At 45.3% G+C, this 13,960-nt stretch overlaps 1 protein-coding gene across 6 annotated transcripts in view; it reads left to right on the forward strand.

Annotated features, from left to right (window-relative positions):
• arhgap21b (Rho GTPase activating protein 21b) overlaps nucleotides 1-13,960 on the forward strand; it is a 126,151-nt gene that overhangs the window by 93,120 nt on the left and 19,071 nt on the right. For all 6 annotated transcript variants that reach the window (XM_060928128.1, XM_060928148.1, XM_060928167.1 and 3 more), the window contains exons 9-17: nucleotides 612-767; nucleotides 869-968; nucleotides 1,063-1,099; nucleotides 1,967-2,092; nucleotides 2,170-2,466; nucleotides 3,025-3,086; nucleotides 11,488-11,627; nucleotides 11,914-12,056; nucleotides 12,711-12,869. In XM_060928128.1, coding sequence (XP_060784111.1) covers nucleotides 612-767; nucleotides 869-968; nucleotides 1,063-1,099; nucleotides 1,967-2,092; nucleotides 2,170-2,466; nucleotides 3,025-3,086; nucleotides 11,488-11,627; nucleotides 11,914-12,056; nucleotides 12,711-12,869 — 1,220 coding nt within the window. The remainder of the gene's footprint in view (nucleotides 1-611; nucleotides 768-868; nucleotides 969-1,062; nucleotides 1,100-1,966; nucleotides 2,093-2,169; nucleotides 2,467-3,024; nucleotides 3,087-11,487; nucleotides 11,628-11,913; nucleotides 12,057-12,710; nucleotides 12,870-13,960) is intronic.

A 13,960-nucleotide genomic window follows, 5' to 3' on the forward strand; every position in this document is an offset into this window, starting at 1 on the left:
TCTGGGCTTTTTTAGACTCGGGACCTCAAAAGTGTTGAGCTCTGTGAGAAACAGGACACGGAAAAAAGACACGGCGGATAAAACTGTCCTGGTTTCGAGAAAAGTTTCACAGTGGAGTCGTGAAAGAAAGCATGGCACTCGAGGGGGGGGGGGGGAACGGAAACGCAGCCCGTCTCCGGGATGGTATCGGGGAATTAAACAGAGATTGAGAAGCTTTCAGCTCTGGAAGGTCGACGTTCTCTCTAAAGCCCAGATTAAAGGTGTTCTGTTTAAAATCGGGCAGTTCTTCTCTGACAGGATCCGTCAGGGCTAAATCAGAGGAGTGTATCAGGGTTTGTTTGTTTGTTTGTTTATTTATTTATTGTTCTGTCCAGTTTCACATCTTCAGATCCAACGTGACTAATGCTGAGAGGTGTGTAGGCGTTTCGACCAAGTGTAGCCGTCTGTCCACTCGCAACCTGTTCAGCACTGAGCATTATTTGTGAAAATTAATAATAATAATAATAATAATAATCTCTATTTCTAGGCATGTTTCTTTTTCTCATCCTGTCTGTCTCTCTGTCTGGTAATGGTGTGGGGACGATGCGGTTTTAACGTTATGAATTTCCCAGATGAGCCAGCGAGTCCGAGTGTGGATCAGAACGCTGGTCATATCTCCGCGTCAGCTGTGATCTCCATGGCACAGAGCGTGGCGGCGGCGGCGGCCGACTCCCCCTGCTCCGACACGTCCAGCCCTCTCATGCACAGACATCTGTCTCACGACCAGGGTGAGAGACACGCCCCCATGTCCCTCTGTAAACTGCTGTGTAACCCAGCCACTCTTTCACTGTGTGTGTGTGTGTGTGTGTGTGTGTGTGTGTGTGTGTAGAATCTCTCAGAAGCGCTATTCTGGAACAAAGTGGAACCAAAACGGAGCGCTCCAAATCGTATGATGAAGGTTTGGACACGTACAGGGAGGAGGGGCGACGGTAAGCGCTCACGTTATGTGCTGCGTGTTTGCATATTAATATATTTGAAGGAGGTGCGTGTTAATGATGGCTCTTTGTGCTCTCGTGTCTCCAGTCGTTCCAGTAAACCCAGTCTGAAGGTGTTCAGGAAGGTGAGGTGTTCATGACACACCGTTACTGTTTAAAAGCTTCTTTGATCTCTGTCGCCATGGTAACGTTCGCCTTAATGCAGTGATTCCCAACCACTGTGCCGTGAGAGATCATCAGGTGTACCGTGGGAAATTATCCAATTTCACTTAATTGTTCTAAAAAAAAATTATTATTTATTTACTGCAAATAATTTGTCTTCATTCGTCTATGCCAGCAACGTATAGTGACAGGCAGAGCAATTAAATACTCTTCCACTAGATGGCAGCAGGTAGCTAATTAACCTGTGTTTCTACCTGTTGCCATTCAAACAATAGAATTAGTAATGCTTCGGGTGTGACAGCGGTGATAGCGATGGATAAATATTTGAAAAGAAAAAGTACACAATCCAAACTGGGCCCTGGAGAAAATTCTGACCCAGATGAAGGCCCTAGTATGAGTAGAGGTCAGAAGAAAGCAAAAAAAAAAGTGATTTTCCACAACCTATCTATGCGAGCTGGGCTTTTCAAGCATGACTGCTATAAAAACTAAGAAAGGAGAGCGACTCGGAGCTGTTGATGAAGATCTTCGTGTGTGTCTTTCTTCAATTCCTGCGAGTATATCAGCTTTGTGTTCAGTTAAACAGGCCCAGGTTTCACACTGGGTAAGTAAATTGAGACGAGATGATCATTTATATTTCATTATATATACTTTTTGTGACATTTTTGTTTGGTGGTGTGCCGTGGGATTTTTCGAATGTAAAATATGTGCCGTGGCTCAAGAAAGGTTGGGAAACACTGGCTTAATGACTCCTGGTGTGTTTGTGGATTTTGGGCGGGGTCAGTCATGGCCCGCTTGGCTACAGTAATAATTTGTGCTTGTTGTAAACGCAGGCGTTGGATGGTCATAAATCGTCAGACGACTCCAGTTCGCGGCGAGACTCGTGCTCGGACATCTTCCCCGAGTTCTTTAAGGAGGGCTGGCTGCATTTCCGACAGCTCAACACGGACAAGAACAAAGTGAGCGCTTGGACACGGCTGAGTGAGTGGGAGGGGTTTATTTTTAACCGTGATGCTAACGTTTGTGCTCCGTGTAGCGTGTGGGCGGAGGAATGCGGGCGTGGAAGCAGATGTACGGCGTGTTGCGGGGCCACTCGGTCTTCCTGTACAAGGACCGAAAGGAGGCTCACGTGCATTCGCAGCTGGACGACGAGCCGCAGCAGGTGAGCATCAAAGCCTGCCTCATCGACATCTCCTACAGCGACACCAAGCGCAAAAACGTCTTCCGGCTCACGACGTCCGACTGCGAGTACCTGTTCCAGGCTGAGAGTCGGGACAACATGCTGTCCTGGATACGGGCCATTCAGGAGAACAGCAACCTGGAGGACGACGAGGTGGGTCACGCCGCGGATTTGATTTAAAAGCCGGTCCCTGAGTGTTTTATTCCTTCTTCTTCAACACAGCGCTGCAGGAAGCGATGATTTTTTTTTTTTCCGGAATGGCAGCTCTGACCGTAGTACACCTCTAAAACCGTTATTGTTTCTATAGCAACCGCTCATTCACAGGGATCAGATGTGTTTGTCTTGTTAACCCGGAGTGTAGCTATAAATGGATAAAACAAACATTATGATGTTGGCGGTGTTTGACAGGTTGCTGTGCTGGAAGAGGAATAAAACACTCCAGGGCGTGCTGTTGTAGGAAAATCATCATCATCGTCGTCGTCTTCAGGGTTAACAGGAATTCCGCTTCTCTAACGGCGTCACACGCACAGCGTTGACTCTCCTTACATAATGACGAGTAAAGGTCAAGGAGGAAGTGTTTGTTGAACGGGTGTTGTGAATCCACCCCCTCGCCCTTCCCTCCTACTACGCGTCGGTTGTTCTGTTACTATCTTTATCGTGTGTGTGTTGAGAGAAAAGTGAAACACATCCTCACTCTTGTTTCTCGTACAGAACGCAGGTGTGACGAGCACTGACCTGATCAACAGGAAGATCAAAGAGTACATCTCCATGAGGTGAGGCTTCGCTAGTTCTGTCACTTAACATGTCATTTTTGGTAAAGGTGATATCTTTCACTTTCCCCATTTTGACGTGAACCTGAACTACATCAGGAATCTACACAAAATATTCCCTCACATTAACGTGGATTAAAGTCATGCACCATGCTTTCGTCTAAACTGGGGTACAGGGGCGCTGCGCCCTCTTACCGAAATGCCGATTGAACCCCAAGTCACACTTACGGTAGGCCATGCACTTATAAGCTACTGCACAACATGCAATCTTTCTCAAAACGATCTTTTCTCCGTGAAAACATCCCAGCAACACCACGTGACAATGTGTCTGATCATCAAATACGTTATAATTACTCCAAAAATATTCCAATCACAGTAGATACACCGCCAGACGGTGCAAAAACGATCCGAATTGGCGTTTTCCAGACCGAGGCGCCGTGTTGTTTACTCGTCGCAGCTGCTCTCGCGAGATTTGACATGGGTTACATACGATACAAGGTCAGCTGACTTGTCGAGCGAGATTTCTCGAGACTGAATGACCTTTCACCCACCGGCGCGGGAGCTTTTGACAGAAGTAGTTCGCGAGTTGTTTTTGTTAACGCTTGGGCATTTAAAGCGTGTCTCCCTCCCGTTGAAACTTTCGGTGTTGAAAAAGACTCGTATATTGATGCCATTAAACGAATAAATACCTTCAAATGGTGTATATATATTCCAAAATAAAGAAAATGAAATAGTTTTTGGACCCCCCCAAAAAGGTGCAGTGATAGGCCTACGAACGATCGCGAAAAAATGAGGTCACAACCCGAGGTCACGTGATTGATCTGACCTCGATATATATTTAGCTGGAGCGAAAATGGCGGAACGAAAGAAAATAGGGAGGCCAGAAAAGTTCGAAACGGATAGCGCGAGGAAAAAGGCAAGAGTGGCATATAAAGCGGCAAGATATCGTATAGACATTGGACCGGTTTCGGAAGAGTGGATACGGCGAAAGGAGGAGATGCGGATGAAAACCCACGCGGATTTCGCAGCATTTCTACTGAACAGGTACATTTTGAAGTTGAAGTTTTGAGTGTCGTTCTTTTTGTTTATCGGCAGATAGTGACCTGGATCTTTACTAGGTCGGAAATGAGTGATTCGGCGCTATAGTAGTACGCAGGCAAAAAGTAATCCCTTTATTTGAAAATTATTTTTTATTTCTAGTCGTTTATTTACGCTCACATTTGATCATTTATGATAATTTTCATACAAAAGAAAATACACGAAGTTTCAACGGGCGGGAGACTCGCTTTAAAGATGTCATCCCGCGGCACGAAACGGAAGAAAGCCAAAGACTGTCCGGGGCAGAAGCAGTGGTTGCGTTAGACTTTTTCATCGTCCGTCATTTTGACGGACAGGGTCGTAAAAATTCCGTCAGTGTCCATTATTATCTGTCATTTTATTTTAGCTTTTAAATGACAATGTATATAGGCTATAAATGCTATACATTTAATAACTTGTGTTTTCATGGACTCATTTTCATTTAAAAATTAATTCACAGAACAAGCTTGTATTATTTAATCATTTATTTATGATGCAAAAAGATGAACAGAGATTCTGACGTTCGGTCGCTTGTGAACCCGTTTTCCCTCCGCTATAAACATTGCGGCTGTTGTGCCTTAACGGGCATATGAACAATGTTATTTTACAACGTAGCAAGACGATTGCAGTTAAAATATGAACAGTCCACTACAACGATTTAAGTGACGATCTAATCTGACCTGTTTGCGTGAGCTCAAACCTTCCTTCTGGCCCGCGTGGATTTAAATTGGCAGCTCGCTTGTGCATAATCAAAGTCGTCAATGGAGACTGCTGCCGAGGCAACTGTCATTACATTTTGCGTCTCTGCCTCGGACAGACGACTTCTCATTGCCGTTTTAATTTTATTCTGAAGGCTGAACCCGCGCTCTGCTGCGACACTGGAGACTGGAATAACCAGCGCCACTTCAGCCAAAGTTCTGAAGTCGGGAAACATTTCTCCCAGGGAAGTGATCAGAAGCCGGCAAGAGCCTCTGAAAGTTGGATTTCCCGACCCTGCTAGTCCTCTCTTCATAGGGAGGAAATCCTGCAGCATGCCGTCTTTCTGCACCAGTGGTGCAGCTGCACCCCGCGGAGCCTGGAACCGGACACGGAAGGTCTTAAATAAAATGAAGTTAGTTTGTCTACCCGTGCTCTCATTAAAATGATAGTTTAGCAGATATTGGAGCAGTGATGTTCCTAAGCTTGCTGGGGAAGAATACAATAAATCGGCACTTGTTTCATTTTAAAAACAAGAAAACAGCTAGCCTAAATGAGCGCTATTGTATAGGCAGGGAAACGACACAAACAACCCAATGCATCTCTTTTTTTAATAGCAAAAATGACGCGTCTTCTGCAGAGAAGGGAAACATTAATCCATCTCACTGTGCTCGTGGTTAGAAAAGTGAGAGCGCGGTCAGGAGCGCGATGGGCGGAACAGCCTTGCGCAGTGCCTACAGTGTATACATGAGCAGCCGATGCACTGAACATCAAGACGCCGGAACGTCGGCTCAGATTGAAAGTGACGGCAGTGAAGACTATGTATACTGTATGTAAGAAAACTCTGCCACAACTTGCCAATCGTGTGTTTCATTATGTTTTATTATTAGGCTATTATTGTTATTGGTAATGGTAACGGTAAACATCCGTCAAAATGACCGACGGCCTTCAGATTTTTCCGTCATAGCTAAAAAAAAAAATCCGTCAATGACGGACAATTGTCGGTTAACGCGACCTACGGGCAGAAGACGACGACTTCTTTCTTTTTCAGTGTTGACAGACAATTTGTTACAATTCCCCTCTCAGATAGCCTCAGAATGTCCCATTGTAGCCTCAATTTTTCAAAGGCTTCGCACGGCCATGGTGAGCGCCCTCCATACTAAATTTTTCTAGAAAAAACCCTGATGCACAAATTACAAAGCGTTTTAAACTCTTCTCCCGTTCCTGTTCTGGTGCTGAGAAGACAAACATCACGATACTTGAAAGGTAGGGTGCATCAGTTGCCGTCACTTTCATAAAATCTGATGCATTTTTGTTCGGGTGTTCCTTTTCACCAATAAGGACATCCTGTAAAATGTTTTGACCGTATTCAAAAGTGGCACCATGAGGTAGCCTGGCAAGCCAGACTAAATGTGAATATTTAGTCTGGTCTCGCTCGTAGACGTTTCCGACGGGTGTGGGAGGAACAACCCGCTGTCTTTCAAACTGTCTCTGTGCGTATAGGCCAACGCTCTGACCAATCAGCGCAACAGTGACTGTGACGTAGTCAGAGCGACAGAAAGCAGTGGGGCAGGCCTTGAAATAAATCATTTTTCAAAATGCGTATGAATTAATAAACAGGTTCTAGATATTAAGAAGTTTGGAGATAATGACCACAAGTTTGGAGTCTGTACCACATACTTAACATACACTCTTATTTTTTTCAAGGGTTTGCTTAAACTGTTTTTGAGAGTTTTTATTTAGTGGTGTTTGGTGAAATAATTTCCCTTAAATTTAAAATAACGGGAAAATAAGAAACAATCAAAAAGTAATGTTTCAAAGCTGTTTATTAATTCTTCGTACTGCACAAACTAGCCCCATCCTTTTGGCTACGAGCGGAGCCAGCTGGTAGATCAGACTTTTGCCATAGCCGGTCGGCAAAACAGCGAAAACGTCCTTCTTGAAAAGGAATGAGCGGAGAGCCTCTTCCTGCTCATGTTTCAACCAAAACTCCAAGTCTAATTCTTCTAAAACTGATTCCAAAGCGGAGTCAAACGCGCGCTGGTCACTAGCCGTAGCCATCTTTCCTGTTGTGCTTTCTCCAGCGTCGCGCAGCCTTGTCGTCACTCCTGCAAAAGCCCGCCCAAAGAATCCAAACAAAAACCTTGCGTTGTGATTGGCGGGCACGATTTGATGCCCGGGGTGTTTTGTTGATATGGTCCGAGGCTAGACTCGTAGGCAAAAAATATTTTTGGCCGCTAGGCGGGTGGGTCTAGTTTACTAGGCTAACCATGAGGTTCATTTTTTGCCAAAAAAACGCTTATTTTATGTTTTCGCGTAAGGTTTGAATCACAATGTTGGACTCCGTTTATTGATTTCTTGTGAGCCAGAGATCATGTTAAGAACCTTTGCAAGGGATTGAGAAGCATTAATGTGATTCATAATACATCTGTATTGTTTAAAAGTAGTTGAAGAATGATTCAATGAACAGCTAAAACTCAAACTGTGCTTGATAATATATTTAGAATATGTACTAAAACATGTGTATCTAAGATATCTGGTATACTCTATAAGGTGCCATAATGTTTCATGAAAAGTGATCGAAATTTTGTCATAAAATAGCAGCTTTTTCCATAACTCTGAGCTCCTGGTGCCACCATTAAACTTTAGAATTTTGTCAAAATATTTCACCCAGCGTGTTTTCTTACCAAAAGGAACATAAAAACAAAAACGCATCATGATCGGAGGAACTTTTCATTTTTAGGGGGCGACTGACGCACCCTATTGAAAGGCGCGGGAAAATATTTTTTAAAAAAAAACATTTTACTAAACACGAATAATAAATCCGTTTTGCAGTTTCAAAGCTATGGATTTCTAACGCTTGAATTCAGCTGCATCTAAGCGGTTTTGTTAGAACAGGAAATCACACTACCTTATTGATATCTCAGAAAAGCGTAGAGATGACTTGCTTGATCGGAATGCGCTACGCCACGAGCGTCCGCCGTGATGGCGGATACACAAAGCTGCGCGGTCACTATTACCACGATTTGAACGCTCGAGTGAAGATTCAATACAGAGAGAAGATAGATATGCAGTTTTGACCCGTGTTATTTAAAGTACTGATGACACGTTTTTGACATCTTTGGCGATGTTTTATAACATTAAAAAGTAATTCCCGATGATCCATATATTAATTCACGAAGGCGCCTATTTTACAAGTTATGATAAAAACGCGGCTATTTGGGCAAATTTGACGGGGCTGCAGCACCCAGGAGACAAATGAGGAGGAGGGGCTATATGACATCAGCGAAAGAACCTTCCTCCTCACTTACCAGTTTGTTGTTGATGCGACAGGTGTTCAGTTTATCATTATTAGTATTATTATTATACATTATTATATATATATAGTTATTATGCCTTCACGTTGTGTTGCTGGCTTTTGCTCCAAAACCCACAAGGATGGGGTAAGTTTATTCAAGTTTCCCAGAGATCCCGAGCTGCATGCGAAGTGGGTGAAGCAAGTCAGGCGCACTCGTGACAAGTGGGAGCCCTCACCAACATCCGTCCTGTGCTCTGAACACTTCGATCTGGATTGTTTTGACACCCTTCCCAGCTTAAAGGAATCTCTTGGGTGTGCAGTTCACCACAAACGTGTGCTGCTACCATCAGCAGTGCCTACACAGTGTTGCCAGATTGGGATTTTTCCCGCCCAGTTGAGCGGTTTCAAGTGCATTTTGGTGGGTTTTGGACATATTTTGGGCTGGAAAACGTCAGCAGTATGTGTTGCCAGATACTGCTGAAGTTTTCCAGCCCAAAATATGTTCAAAACCCACCAAAATGCACTTGAAACCGCTCAACTGGGTGGGAAAAATCCCAATCTGGCAACACTGCCAGTATTCCGGAGGGGGTCTACTAGTAGCTATGCCGGATCCAAAGACAGTCCTCCTGTCAGAACACGTGTTGTGAAACGACATAAGATAAAGGTACGCAGAGCTATAGATTCTACATGATAATCCTAAATGTAATCATAAAGTCGGCGTGATATCAGTCATGTATTTGCTTGTGAAAGCTTGCGGCGTTCGTGTAACTGCCGCCTAGCAACGAGAGGCAAAGGGTAAAGAGGGTAGGCTATCATAGATTCTATTCGGAAGAGATCAACACAATTCTAGACTCCCAGAAGAGGAAGAGCTAGCACTAGAGAGTTCACCGGCGTTTTCATGCGCCATTTCCATTGAGTAGAACCAGAGTAGAACAGCCAGTGAACCGCAGCGTGTTCTCCCGCTGACGTCACAACATGGCCGCGAGCCACGGACCCGGTTTTCTTGCGCTGTGCAATTAAAAGTTGGATATTCGCGTAACAACAGCTTCTTTTCACGTAATTATAACAGAAATCTAACATGTTTGCCATGTTGTATAGTTTATTTAAGAAATTGCATAGAGTCATGTTCGTGTCATCAGCACTTTAAAAGATAAGACGACCATCAAGTACCTAGATATCACGTTCGGCCGCTAAAGAATCAAATCGAAACGCAGCCCGTTGTTTGCTGGCGCTCCTAGAAGCGAAATGGTAAAGCACGTGTTAAAATTATAACGACGAGAGAGAACGCTTATTTTATAGCAAAATTCTAGCAGCACGAAATAAAATTCTTCCATGATCTTATCAAGAAAGCGTTTGACGCTCACCTGAGATAAAATGGTTACTGCAAAGTAAGTAACGAGCTGCGTTGGTTTGAGCCTCTGGTTAGATCGGTCCTGCCGATGTTGTCCAGCCGTGCGCCGTACTAAGCCTCGGAGTTTCCTCGCCCTCTTTCCGAGTCACACACGGAATTCTTAAAGCACAGAGATGTGGCGTCGCTAAAAGAACGCTTAAAGCAGTAGAGAGCCACAGACGCCTGACTGTGTTTTGTATTATGGAATGTCGCTTGACCCCGCATCTCCACCAACATGGCCGACATCCGGGTTTCTATTTTAGCCTCGGTCACAACCGGGCATACGTGCTCCTACAGCCGGTCTACGTGCAAAAAACGCAAGAAACGCACGGAGGGCGCGCGTGAAACGCACGGAGGGCACGCGTGTGACGTGCTGATTTTCGAGCCGCAGACTGGCCGCAGAGGTTCTTTGTCATGCAGGCGTGCAAACGGCGCGCTTTTCGGCGCATTCCGCTTTTTCCCTGGCATTTTGGGCGACTTGTGTAATTCATGCAGATCCGAAGAGTTTTTTGGGGGGGGGGTTGCTCTCCGGTAATCCACTCTGGTAGTAATGATAGACCCGAGTACTGTGCAGACCATACAACGTTTGGTTCCCCCTGGTGGATATATGGAACCATTGCCAGCAGAGATAGTAAGATTGACAGTGTAGCTGCTGGCTGCTATTATAATATTCAACAGCGTTCCGTTACAAACTGCGAGCTGCTACACTGTCAGTGGATGGACCCGATGGCTGGGCAATCTGGTTGCTAAGGAACGTGACTCCCGGGCTTTTCCTCAGATCGGTGTGTTAATTTATCAACTTGCTGAATTTCATCTACTAGTGTGTGTTTCTTTGGAGCCTCGGTGACTGGGAGTAAACGATCAGCGTTGAAGTGGAAGTCATTTACTCGTCTACAATCAAAGCATAAGTGTTAAAATAATTGTGCGCATATATATATATATATATATATTAACTTTGTCTCTCGTAACCTAGCCTCCTTCATCTAACCATATTAGCCATGACCTATCCTTGGGGTAAAAAAACGCCTGAAAAACGTAATGTTATTTGAGGAGTTGCATGATGACTGTATATATTCTCAACGTAGTGTCTACATGGGTTAATGACTATTGTTTTTTGTTCCTAGATAATATTTAAGTGCCGTAATACCGTTCTATACGTGCAATAATCGGTCTTATTAAAGCTTGTGGCTGTCTGGCTTAGTTAAAATGCTAACCGTTAGCACCCGACTAGCTGCTATTTTAGAACATCCAAAGCACTACACAAACTTCAGGAAGTGGCAAAGAAAAGGAAGAAAAAGGAGTAAAGATGGACTGACTTTGGGGTGGGGAACTGAAGATGGATTGGGAACAGAATTAATAAATAATAGTAATTAATAAATGTTCTGTTTTGTTGAAACTGTTGTCTGACTGATATTTTGTGTGGTGGGGGGGTCCGCGTCGCCGCGCTACCTCACTCTTTTTTGACCATGGTTGTGTTTGCATCCCTGGTCATGTCAAACAAACTCTACGGGCGCTTACGTTTTTTTCAGGTTGCAAGACAAACTTACGGCCAACGTGCGTCTTTCTCCACGAACAAAAAAAAACGCAGCGATTTGGGAAACGCCAAAAATCGCACGTCCGGTTGTGACCTAGGCTTTTTGCTTTGACGTCACTTGCAAGTCAAGGATCGTGACCACGATATCGATATCACATTGTTATATCGCCAAGCATCATGGGGGGCCAAGAGACGATCAAAACCTGAGACAAAGTTCTTAAACACATGTTGGGTTAAGGTTCGAATGTCCCACTGAGCTGCGTTAAACCTGTTACTGGGGGGAAAAACACACAACTGGAACTTGAGAAGCAGCCAATGTGATGCTGACACCACCATGCTTCACTATGTGTATATATATATATATATATATATGCCTAGTGTGTTGATACAGAATGCGTGTGTGTTGCAGTGCTCCTACAAGTAAGGCAGAACCTTCACCCAAACCTTTGCGACCGTCTATAAGCATCAAACACACACTGCTGGGGGGCGTGGGGAGCAAGAGTCAGAGCACACACTCTCCCAGGAGCGAGCAGGAGAGGAGCAGTAAAGGTACACAGTGTTTTGGTTTTTATTTTTTGAATGAATTGTCTGGATGAAGAGTGCAGTTTGAAATAAATGAAGTGACCCAGGATGTTTTGTAGAGTTGCACTATTATCAAATCCAGAATGTTCTCGACCCATTTAAAAAAAAAAAATTATTTAATGCTTACTTTAGGACATTTTTGAGATGTTTGTGTTGACTGGAGCTTGGTTGTTACTTCAGTAAAAGCCGTTTTATTATGAGAGTTTTTTAAATTGTTGTTAACGTTAGAAGTATGGTTTGTGTGTATACCCAGATGACTCGAGTCCACCGCGGGACAAAGCCGCCTGGAAGAGAGGAATCCCAGGGCTGAAGAAAAGGCCACAGGAGAAAAAGCCCACAGCGGGTGTGATGTTTGGAGTGCGACTGGACAGCTGTCCTCCCGCACACAACAACAGGGTGAGAACGCTGCACGCTCACTACTGTTACACACCAACAGCACGACGCGTGGCGTTTTAAACGCATGCCGTTGGTGGTGCTAGAGGGCTCGAGTGGTGTACCGTACACCAAAATGGCTGTGTAGGACGCCGAGACCGTCCTCCATCCCGGTGCCAGTGCTCATAAAAATCACACGAAGCGTTCTCCAGTCAGTGAAGTTCCGCTGCTTGGCCCCTAAACGTGGCTTCAGGCAGCGATTTGCGGGGTCCAAGCATCTTACAGTATCAGGTTCGTGCCCAGATACATGGAACACTGATATCACCCCGAGAACCCCTGGTGAAAACTGAAAGCCGAGTGGCTCGTGTATCCTCAGAACCTTTTCCTAAACACGCCTTTTTAAGTCTCGTTAACTCCAGCCAGTCCTGTTGAGAGTAAACCAAGCACCGTCCCGCTACAGCTGATCGGCATGCGCTTTACAAATGTCAGAATTTCAAATTAATTTTGAGAAGACATGCTAAATATCCGAGGACCTGCTGGCAAAAAAAAGTAGGTTTTTGCTTATTACACAAATGAGCACAATATCTTAGTGGGCGGAGCTACATTGATATTGATTTTTTTCTAATGTTAACACCTCCATCATCACAGTCAGTTATATTAGTGTGTGTGTGTGTGTAGCTTGTGCCTCTGATCGTGGAGGTGTGCTGTAAGCTGGTGGAGGAGAGGGGGTTGGAGTACACAGGGATCTACAGAGTTCCCGGGAACAATGCGGCCATCTCCAGCATGCAGGAGGAGCTGGACACTAAGGGGATGACCGACATCGACCTGCATGACGACGTGAGTGACCCGAGCACCATGAATGATGTGCTGACCTAACGCCACTGACATCACTGTCAGTGCCTTTCAGTCATGTGACTCTGTAGCCTCAGAATCCTGGGATAAGTGTGAAAGGGATTTTAATATCTCTCTCTCTCTCTCTCTCCCTCCCTCACTGTGTCTGTCTGTCTATCTGTCTCTGTCTCTCTGTTTCTTGCTCTCTTTCTCCCTGTCTTTCTGCCTGTCTCTCTCTGTCTGTCTGCCTGCCTCTCTCTCTCTGTTTGTCTGTCTCTGTTTCTCTGTTTCTTGCTCTCTTTCTGCCTGTCTCTGTGTCTCTCTCTCCCCATCTGTCTGTCTGCATCTATTTGTGTATCTGTTTCTCTCTTTCTGTCTCACTGTCTGTCTGTCTCCCTCTGTCTGTCTCTCTCTGTCTGTCTGCCTGCCTCTCTCTGTCTGTCTGTGTCTGCCTCTCTCTGTCTGTCTGTCTGTCTCCCTCTCTGTCTGTCTCCCTCTCTGTCTGTCTTTGTCTGCCTGTCTCCCTCTCTGTCTGTCTCCCTCTGTGTCTCTCTCTCTCTGTCTCACTGTGTGTCTGTCTGCCTGTCTCTGTGTCTGCCTCTCCCCCCCTCTCTCTCTGTCTCACTGTGCATCTGTCTGCCTGTCTCTGTGTCTGCCTCTCCCCCCTCTCTGTCTCACTGTGTATCTGTCTGCCTGTTTCTGTGTCTGCCTCTCCCCCCCTCTCTCTCTGTCTCACTGTGCATCTGTCTGCCTGTCTCTGTGTCTGCCTCTCCCCCCCCCCTCTGTCTCACTGTGCATCTGTCTGCCTGTCTCTGTGTCTGCCTCTCCCCCTCTCTCTCTGTCTCACTGTGTATCTGTCTGTATGTCTGTGTCTGCCTCTCCCCCCCTCTCTCTCTGTCTCACTGTGTATCTGTCTGCCTGTCTCTGTGTCTGCCTCTCCCCCTCTCTCTCTGTCTCACTGTGTATCTGTCTGTATGTCTGTGTCTGCCTCTCCCCCTCTCTCTCTGTCTCACTGTGTATCTGTCTGTATGTCTGTGTCTGCCTCTCCCCCCTCTCTCTGTCTCACTGTGTATCTGTCTGCCTGTCTCTGTGTCTGC

This window comes from Neoarius graeffei, chromosome 1 (assembly GCF_027579695.1).
Source record: "Neoarius graeffei isolate fNeoGra1 chromosome 1, fNeoGra1.pri, whole genome shotgun sequence".
NCBI lineage: Eukaryota > Metazoa > Chordata > Actinopteri > Siluriformes > Ariidae > Neoarius > Neoarius graeffei.